The sequence below is a fragment of the Phalangium opilio genome, unplaced genomic scaffold, assembly GCF_054372755.1.
Source record: "Phalangium opilio isolate 3A_F unplaced genomic scaffold, DU_Popi_V2 ptg000194l_1, whole genome shotgun sequence".
NCBI classification, from domain to species: Eukaryota; Metazoa; Arthropoda; class Arachnida; order Opiliones; family Phalangiidae; genus Phalangium; species Phalangium opilio.
Window position 1 is genome coordinate 2,385,087 of NW_028324212.1, and position 9,124 is coordinate 2,394,210.

At 34.8% G+C, this 9,124-nt stretch overlaps 3 protein-coding genes and 1 long non-coding RNA gene across 4 annotated transcripts; 1 reads left to right on the forward strand and 3 right to left on the reverse strand.

The window, feature by feature from the left end:
- Nucleotides 1-561: 561 nt before the first annotated feature.
- LOC149622679 (uncharacterized) lies at nucleotides 562-1,476 on the forward strand. Its single transcript, XM_089853583.1, has 5 exons — nucleotides 562-728; nucleotides 810-973; nucleotides 1,032-1,079; nucleotides 1,155-1,332; nucleotides 1,401-1,476. Exons 2-5 carry the CDS (start codon nucleotides 877-879, stop codon nucleotides 1,474-1,476), a joined length of 399 nt encoding a protein of 132 aa, XP_089709709.1. The 5' UTR covers nucleotides 562-728; nucleotides 810-876.
- A 941-nt stretch (nucleotides 1,477-2,417) lies between these two features.
- Nucleotides 2,418-3,370, reverse strand: LOC149622680 (uncharacterized). Its single transcript, XR_016374974.1, has 3 exons — nucleotides 3,308-3,370; nucleotides 3,114-3,252; nucleotides 2,418-3,038 (listed from the first exon to the last, which is right to left on the reverse strand). It is a non-coding gene; the product is annotated as an uncharacterized LOC149622680 (long non-coding RNA).
- Nucleotides 3,371-3,381: 11 nt separating this feature from the next.
- LOC149622681 (uncharacterized) lies at nucleotides 3,382-4,037 on the reverse strand. The gene is made up of 2 exons (XM_089853541.1): nucleotides 3,583-4,037; nucleotides 3,382-3,520 (listed from the first exon to the last, which is right to left on the reverse strand). The coding sequence occupies exons 1-2, from the start codon at nucleotides 3,992-3,994 to the stop codon at nucleotides 3,486-3,488; spliced, it is 447 nt and encodes a 148-aa protein (XP_089709667.1). The 5' UTR covers nucleotides 3,995-4,037; the 3' UTR covers nucleotides 3,382-3,485.
- A 49-nt stretch (nucleotides 4,038-4,086) lies between these two features.
- On the reverse strand, nucleotides 4,087-6,480 carry LOC149622682 (uncharacterized). Its single transcript, XM_089853584.1, has 6 exons — nucleotides 6,425-6,480; nucleotides 5,893-6,172; nucleotides 5,750-5,830; nucleotides 5,464-5,680; nucleotides 4,951-5,420; nucleotides 4,087-4,845 (listed from the first exon to the last, which is right to left on the reverse strand). The coding sequence occupies exons 2-6, from the start codon at nucleotides 6,157-6,159 to the stop codon at nucleotides 4,087-4,089; spliced, it is 1,794 nt and encodes a 597-aa protein (XP_089709710.1). The 5' UTR covers nucleotides 6,160-6,172; nucleotides 6,425-6,480.
- Between the last annotated feature and the right edge of the window lie 2,644 nt (nucleotides 6,481-9,124).

Below are 9,124 nucleotides of genomic sequence, written 5' to 3' on the forward strand. Positions count from 1 at the left end.
TTAAAACAGTTAAGGTAGTGCATCGAGGGCTATTCACTCAAATTTTCTGTCAAGTACGGTATGATGTGGCTACTATTACGAGTCCAACCCATGGGTCGCCTTGTTCTTTCCTTTGCCTTCGGCGAAGAACCGTTTACGTATTTTTTCCCCTTTTTTCGTTACTTTTGTAAATTATCTCTTTTGTCAGCTGAGCAATTATTTAAAATATTTCAAATTATCACGACCACCCTGAATAAAACTTATCAAGGAATCATACAATGCAACACCAGTGTTTAACGACGGTCAGTAACAACACGAATTCAAAATGATATTTCTTTCTCCGAGGATTGCGACTTCTAAAAATACATTTCCATTGAATTTTCAAGTTTCTTTTCGTCTTAAATTTTGAAAATTCTGAAGTTTTTCGTCTCTTCTCAACACGCACAAAGCTAGGTTACATCATGGATTTATAAAAAACTATCGTTTGTGGATATGTCACTGGGAGAAAAACGTGTAAACATAATTCGCGATTTTCTCCTAGCGCCACCTATTGATCAGGTCATACGTTAGAGCGGAAGTGAGGCAAACGTCACATCCCGTTTTGGGTGAGGGGTCCTTTGTGCGCATGACGAGATGTCACGTGTTGTTAGGTCTGGGATTTTGAATGTTAGAAACGGACATGTTAGGGTTTTCGGGTCGTGATTCTCTTGATGTATTTCAACTTATTCAAGTGAAGATTCCTTTAATGCGTAAGTGACAATCTAAAAATCCATATTATAAAATACATTATTTTCAATTCAGAACTACTATATAATGAAAAATAATTTCAGTTTAGTTCTACAACGATTAAGCTGAATGAAATATTGATTTAAATTTAGTAATTATTACATTATCAGAATGAGTGGCTGGGTAGAAAATATTTCTGAGCCCGACTCAGAGGATGAGCATACTAGTAGCTCCAGCGAAACGTCTACATCTTTCAGCGAAAGCTCTGGTAAGATAATTAACAAACCCAATACACAGCCTCCCTGTTCCCAAATTGCTAATTACAGAGGATGAAAATGTCACCACCACTGTAACGACGGAAAATATTTTGGATGGTAATTTATGGCTTTTACAATATTAACTTGTTACTATTAATAGCATGTTATAAAATGGTACATTTGATTAAACAGATGAAAACTGTGATATTCATCAGGGGTTGAGTATGGAAGACGCTCAAAACATGATTGAGGATGTGGAATTTGAACAAATGCTAGACGATGAGGACATTGACAAAGCTCTAATGAACTTAGATACGAAAGTCCAAGTCGTAATGCAGTCTACTTCACGCCCCTTAGAAACAATTACTAAGTATTGTGTTATAAAATACGAGTATGAAACTCATTTAAACAAAAATAAGTTGTCTCTCAATGTTTCAGCAAGTCACCAACTAGTTCACCAATTAAAAAAAAGCAAAGAAAATTAATCAAGTTGCACCTCCACGAACGTCCATGATCCCTAGTGAGTTTCACCCTGAATAAGTAAATTTTCAATTAAATAATCAAAATTAATTTCACCTAGGTAGAGAATTTGATGAATCATTTAAAGGGCTTGTATTTGAAACACAAGCACAATTCAAATCTTGTGAATTGGGATCTTTGAACATCGACGAAAAACATATAGCAATTTACACTTGGATAACAAAAGTGCACTTCAGAGACTTAAATGAATTGAAACGTGTAGTAAGACCAATTTTGGTGAACACTGTGGAAAAAAACGTTTCACAAATGATGATGAAACTAATTACCCACAAAAAGAAGGAAAAATTAAAAATTTTAAATTCTTTAAAACATACAGATGTAAGAAAATGTGAATAATAATTATGAATCAGGTTGATTTATAATGTAACAATTTCAGGGTTTTAAGGATCTTGACGAAAGAGATAGAACTGTTGGCATCAACCTTCTCTTAAAAAGAATAATAGAAAATGGATCTAAAAGAATTCAAATTATGACAATTGACGTTAGTGCAAAAATAGAAGAGCACCCTTCGGTTTTTATGTACGTAATTGGTGCAACTCTTCAATCACTAGCTCGTAAGTCAGAATTTGGAAGGAACCTCGTTTCAAAAATGCACACGACAAAAGAAAATGTTGCTTTTAATCTAAGGAAGTGGATCGACAGTCTAAATAGAGGTGGTTTATTTTACCCAACACAAGAAGTATACGAACTCTTTGTTAAAATCTATAAAATCGTCATTCCATACTACTTCAACAATTATAATGAAAACCGAGTAGTTAAAGCAAAAGCTGAGATAAAAGAAAACGAAACAATTGTGCAATCTTGGAGTAGCCTTTGTGATAATTGTGTTCCTGAATTTGAGAGGCCCAAGCTGTTTGACCACTGCGTTAGTTATTTCATAAATACAATTGGAAATGGTCATCTCAAGAAGCTCAAAGAAGAATTTAAAACGAAAAATAGACTTAAAGCTATCAAATCCCTAGCTGATTCAAAGGCGAGATTAAGAAAACAGATGGAGCAACTTTCTACTGGTAAATTTGCAAAGTGATAAACCTAGTCAATGATGAACAAGTGCAATTGAAATGGAAATGTTCCTATTTTTAATCGTTTAAAGGTTTTGAAATGTTCCTATTTTTTATTTTTCAAAAGTTTTGTAATTAATGTTCCTATTTTTTTATTTTTCAAAAGTTTTGTAATTAATGTTCCTATTTTTTTATTTTTCAAAAGTTTTGAAATGTTTTTTATAAGTTTTTAATTATTGACAATCTCCATAGTAATTGAGATATATAAATGATATTAGTTAAAGCTCATCGTTGGTATTATTTGAAGTGGTGGTGTTTCCTTCAGATGTGTGTGTCGGTATTTTGTATCGTCTTAACATAAGGAGGGATTCTCTATTATTTCCAAAGGTTTCAATAGTTGGGTTATCGTTTCTCCCATTCGCACCACGCTGCTTTGAAAATTCCAGTTCTAGTGGGTCTTGATTAAAATTCCCAGTCAAAACAAACGAAGCTCCTTTGCCAAGGAGAAATTTTATGATAGCCACCATTGCCTTAGCTATTTCAAAACATAGGTAAAACTTTAGTAGCAGGTACTTAATACTTTAATTTAATCTAAAATAGAATATCTTACTACTTTGCCTCAAGCCTGCCAGTGTTTCCTGCGAAAGGATCATTTTCTTCCTTTCCTCTGGCTTGAATTTACCTGGATGGATATTTTGGGTGTATTGTTCCCAATCATCTAGGTACCCCAAGAAGTCATTTTCTAACCACTGCAAAGAATTCACTCAATTTGTTCATAATTAAAACGTTAAAAGGAATACTCACACTAAGCCGCTGATCATTAATTGTCTTGAAAGGTCTTTTATTGGGTTTTCTTTTATGGTAAGCTGCGTTGAAATTTGTGGTATTGAATATGTCAAACCATTTGTCAAATATCTCAATGAACTTCACAGTTTCGGCATATTCTTCGCCAAATTCTTCTTTTATCGCTTCTGCAACAGTTTTACTGAGTACTTGTGATGCATATCGAACTTTCATCTTCGTGTAAGAATTAAGATAAATATGATCCCCAGTCAATTTGTGCGCTTTTCGAAGGTTACCAGGTTGGGATCTTTCTTTTTCAAATAAATCTCTAATCGGTTTCCAAAGAATATATTGGCCATTGTTTAGCATGAGACGAACTTTGCATGTTTCTTCACTTGACCATAAACAATTCCTTTTTGTTTTTAAGAGATGGGGAGGGTCAAACATGAAAAAGAACGGTCTTTCTTCGTCCGCACTAAATGGATTAATACAGTAATGTGGAGAATCTACTGTTGTATTCGTGGTGAAAAACTTTCTGTTGGTGGCTGCACCATCCCCAATGACGCCTAGTACTTTAATGCCAATTGCTTCAAGTTTTTCAACAGCTTCCCAAATTATAGAGTTAAGGTCATCTCCAGTTAATCCGTTGGTAGCAAAGTGTGCGAATGGATATTTCTCATGGGTTGTGGTTCCTCTTAACATCAACATTAGAACATTATTGGCTACTTTTTTTTCTTTGAACGTATCTGATTGAAGGCTTTTAATCTGGTTTCTTGCATTGTTTAATTGACTATAACCAATTATGTTGCCAGTATTTTTTTGTAAACTAATTCTTCTTTCACTTTCATCTCATCCAGAAGAATGGTGAAATATTGTTGATGAGGCTTTAATTGCCAAGGTTTTATATCTTCTTTGAGTTGATTAAACACTTCATTTGAAAATCCAGGTAAACTCCCGTTATGAGTTGAATGTCTAAATAGAGTGCTATATGAAGGCAACTGCAATATTTTAGATTTGGCCAAGCTTTTGTACGCGTTTGGGGCCTTATGATATTGATACATGCACCACTGAATGACATACGGGTGCCACCTTCGGCCACGTGCATCTTTTTGTTTAATTGCTTTCAATTGCTCTCGTAAAAACAAGGAAACAAATGATTGGTCATCTTTTTTTGGTATTGTTTTTGTCAAAATTGTTTCAATGCAATCATTATCTTCAGGTTCTTCTAATGGTTGGCTGTCAACATATATATGTTTCTTTGCTTTTCTCTTCTCTTGTTTAACTTGCCTTCTTGCTTTTCTTTCGCAAGCTTTAGATTTCTTCAGCAATGAAATAAGTTCTTCTTTAGATAGTGACTTGTACTTTCTCCTGTTGCTCGTTTTTTTCCCTCCAGAAAATGTTTTCAATGCGTAACTCCTTAATTTTGAGCAATGAAAACATGTTTTGTTGTTTGAAATACCCATGCAGTTATCGTCTCGTATAGCTGAGAAGTGAACTTTCCCTCGACATCTTTCCTTCAAAATGTTTACCATTTCAGGCTCTTTAATTCCTTGGCAAATCTTAAAGCGGTTGATGGTGGTTAAAAGTTCAATAAGAGAATTCACACTCGATATTGTCTCTGGTAACTGAACCATACTATGATTTAATATATCTTTGCCACAAACCTTAACTTGTAAGCTATTATCCTTAGTTATAGTTATTGATATTAAAGGTGTGTTTGACTCTTTGTTGACCTTTAAAAAGTGAACTTCACTATTTCCTAAATTAGACAGGTTGGACAGCCAATTTTCATCTACTAATTTTAACCAATCTGGCGAGTTCAAAAAGTCTTTCAAGTTTTTTATACTCCATTCTTCATTATCTGTACAAGTGCGATTTTGTGACATGTCTACATCATTTTGACTGCTTTGATTGGTATTATCCTTGTTATCTTCACAGTCAGTGAGGCAGATTTGTCCTACATAATTTTCATTGAGCAATTGAGGTACCATCGCCACATTATCCCCTTTTATTTGACTTTCTTCTTCAAACGGGTTGGTCATTCTTGCCATATTTTCATCACCAAACTGGTTGATCACCTCAGGATTATTTTGATCTTCACTTGCTTTGGTCAAGTGTAGAGACTCTGCATTACCTATTAAAATTGAACTGCTAGTAAATAAAAGCAAAATAGTGACAGAATGGACAGTAGTATTTTGAATTACTCATGTTCCTTATTGCATCATCAACGTCTAAATTAACGGAGCTGAGATCTCCCCAATGCATTGATAATACAGTTTCATCCATATTTAACGAACTATCAGCTACTATATGATCTTGAGTGATGCACATCGGTGTATGGTGGGGCGCTTTAGGGGTACTTGAGCAAGCAGGATTCAAAGCACGTATCATACTCTATGCAATTAAAACAGAATCTCATCTACCGTGAAGTATCAACAATAAACATTTTCTAGTATTACTAACAGCAGATTGAGTTGGTTCTATCGCAGTAGGTTCGCTTGCTTCCACAACTGACGACAAAGGTTGCAAGATAGATACCATGCTCTTTAATTAAAAGACCACATCTAATTATACTAAAAATTAAGCAATAGAACGTTTTTACTTACGTTAGAATGAACAGGGTCAGGAAAAGTTTCACTTGGACCATTTAATCCCACAAAGTGTTTATTGCATAAGTATGTGTTTTTAGTAATTTTATCCTTAGTAAAGTCTTTTCTAACTTCTTTGAGCCATTTTAACCATTTATTACATAACACGGGTTTGGTTTTTGGTTTAGGAAAAGGTATAAATGTTACCCCAAACATATGAGGTTTCTCGGATCTTCTAGAATCGCTATTACACGTTGGATATATGCAGTTCTTATTTCTCCCCATCTTACACTAATGACTTTAAAATTTAAATTTTAAAATTAATTTCCTAACTGTTTTAAACGTAACGGTCGTAATTGTAAAATAAAAACAAGCAGACGATAATTAAAAGTAGATTTCTAGTGGCTCCCCCTCTTGACAAAAAGAAGCATACATTCGATTTCCGTTTAAACGCCTCACTTCCGTCCAGACCCCTAGAGGCAAGGGGGACGAAAGTGCATCTTGCCACCCAGCTTCCACCCGAAATCGTGAACTAGAGGCATTGCCTTACCAAAGGTAGAAGTACCATATCCACAAACGATAGTTTTTTATAAATCCATGGTTACATCGAGACATAGCTTTGCGCGTACTGAAATTCGATGTTGTAACAGAGTATATACAGACTAAGCTGTCGCTCGAGATATTGAGTTGCCTATCCTATAGCGTGAATATAAATTTCCTCGCGCGCATACTTTATCCATGTTATCACCATCAATACGTTACTGAAAGACCTAAAAGCTTCATGTAGCGCCATAGAATGCATTTTAAACGAGTATCGGTTTAGTATCATATTAAATCAACCTATCCGATACCATCGGAAAACCCCGAGTACCGGTAGCAGTTCATCCCTAATTTGATCAGATCAAAAAATCTCGGAACTCACTTAGTTTTATGGTTTTTGTATGAAACGATAACTATTTTTTTTGCATTCTGAACTGCGCTTCAAAATAACACAATTGAACTTTGCCTTACACCTTTCAATTAAATATCTAAGCTCACAGATTGGCTCAACAGACCTATAAAATATATTTATTTAAAAAAGAATTAAGAAAATCTGTCATCTTTGAAAACATATCTTCCTACCTGACACTTTTAAATAGCTTGATTTGCTCATTTTCAGTCACTTTTATAACCCTTTTTTGCTTACAGTTTTATTATTATTAGTCACATTTTCAAGTGAATCTAAATGCAGGGCTCCCACCAAAATCTCAAAAATAAATAGGGGAAAAAGGGACTTTTCACGATAAAAATAGGGTAAAATAGGGACATAAATTCTAAAAGTAGGAACCAAAAAGGCCCGGGACCACTGGTAAAACAAAATGATATCTATTCTGTGAAAATATCACAAACAGACAGTTAGGAACCTATTACTCTCTTCTATTTTTTCGACAAAATAGGATATTATTTCCGACTTTCTTTTGTTTATATTCTTATTCTAAGGGAGCGGTAGGTAAGACTTGATACTGGCTCTAATGTATAAGGAAGGTTTTTTTTATTAAAAGTAACTATTTTCGTATCATGTTTACTGGTTTTTTAAAAAATCCACTGAACTAGAATTTGGACCTTTTCAGGGTTCGTACAAAATTTTTGGAATGAAATTCCCTGACTTTTCCAGGTTTTCCCTGACTAACTTGAACAAATTTCCCTGGCCATCTGCAATAACGTACATGGCGAACATATATGAAAACCAGGCGAAATTCAGTCGAATAATTTTTGCACGAGTTGTTATTGTTATAAAAATTAGCCAATTAATTCGTTTAAATTTAACATTAAGTAAATCATAAATAACTGGAACGAGCGAAGCGAGCTCCGCAAATTTGGGGCTCTGGTCAAATCTCAGACAAGACATTTTCAGGTCACCCTTATACTTTTTGCGAGGTTTATAAAAATAGGGTGATTTAAGGACCGAATACCAATTTTAGGGCAGATTAAGGACCTTGTAGGAAAATAGGGACTTTAGGGACTTTTAGGGACCTGGTGGGAGCCCTGTAAATGTGATCCCTTTAGTATTTGGTTAGATCTAGGTGCGATGTAACGTAATTTAAGGAATCTTACGTTCACAAAAAAATAAAGTTATCCACGCTCCAAATCTAATTATTTATAAGTCCTGTATAATCCTTTAATTTGATGAATCTGGTTCTATATAATTCTAAAATTTTGCGAAGGGAGTTCTATTTTTCGTAATAAAAAAAAATCTGTAAGAGTTTTTGCCCAGCACTGCTGTCAAGGGGAGTAAACCATGTATGTAAGAGAAATCTTAGTAGAGGGCAGACAAAGCGCATTTGCAATAAAACATGAAAAAGTAAAGTAGTAATATTTAACGTTCGTGATGCTCTCATACTTCTTGAACGCTCGACCCTCGAGAAGGGGCCCTAATTGTCGGGCTGCGAGCGGGCCCATCATGTTCCAGCAGCTTATAACGATCCATTTCGATTCAGGACCTCCAAATCACTACGTTTTTCCTTTTGTGTTTGCTTTGATGGGTACCAAAAGATCGGCTGCCCATCACGAGCTCTTAGAATACTTAGCAAGAGAATACCCAAATTTTCAACCAGCTAACATCATGACAGATTTTAAAATGGGATTGCAAAACATCTTTCAGTCTTTCTTCCCTGCAGCTAGACTTTCTGGTTGTTGGTTTCACTATTTTCAGGTATTATTACAAAACAACGGAATAATAACGAAAATTTTATTTTTTTGAAGAAGGGCCGATATATTTTAATGAATTGCGATTATTTTACATCGATTAGGCTATTTACCGGAGAATCAGTGCTAATCCCTTGGGTGAAGTTTACAGACGGGATATACCTGTGGAAAATCCTCTTCTTGACAGTCCCAAGAAGATAATGAAAATGGTAATTGTTCTGTTACTACTTCCAGCTGCGAGCATCAGACAAGATTACGTCGAAAATTTCTGGATTAGTACAGTTTCCCACGCTTTAATGTCAGTTTATGGAAGGGAAAAGCGACTAACAGTGATGTCGAGTCTTTCCATGCACAATTGAACAAAGCGTTCGTTGGTAACCACCCATCGTTTTGGAATTATATAGGTAAATAAACACCATTTTGTTACACACTAATTTACACCTACAAGCTTACCTTTTGTTAAAATCTAATTATTTTTATTTCAGAGTATTTGATATTACTTGAGGATAGTCAATTAAGGGATTACATAGACTTAACTACGCGAGGAAATGTGATAAGGACAGGT

Bases quoted from the DNA above. Each gene is read 5' to 3' on its own strand.
- LOC149622682 (XM_089853584.1), bottom strand. From the start codon at position 6,159: ATGGGGAGAAATAAGAACTGCATATATCCAACGTGTAATAGCGATTCT. The intron at 5,831-5,892 runs GTAAGTAAAAAC...TTTTAATTAAAG, and splicing joins CTGACCCTGTTCATTCTAAC to AGCATGGTATCTATCTTGCA. The intron at 4,846-4,950 runs GTTTGTGGCAAA...AACCGCTTTAAG, and splicing joins ATAATAGCTTACAAGTTAAG to ATTTGCCAAGGAATTAAAGA.
- LOC149622679 (XM_089853583.1), top strand. From the start codon at position 877: ATGAGTGGCTGGGTAGAAAATATTTCTGAGCCCGACTCAGAGGATGAG. The intron at 974-1,031 runs GTAAGATAATTA...TGCTAATTACAG, and splicing joins ATCTTTCAGCGAAAGCTCTG to AGGATGAAAATGTCACCACC. The intron at 1,080-1,154 runs GTAATTTATGGC...TTGATTAAACAG, and splicing joins GACGGAAAATATTTTGGATG to ATGAAAACTGTGATATTCAT.
- LOC149622681 (XM_089853541.1), bottom strand. From the start codon at position 3,994: ATGTTGATGTTAAGAGGAACCACAACCCATGAGAAATATCCATTCGCA. The intron at 3,521-3,582 runs GTAACCTTCGAA...TCTTACACGAAG, and splicing joins AAAAGAAAGATCCCAACCTG to ATGAAAGTTCGATATGCATC.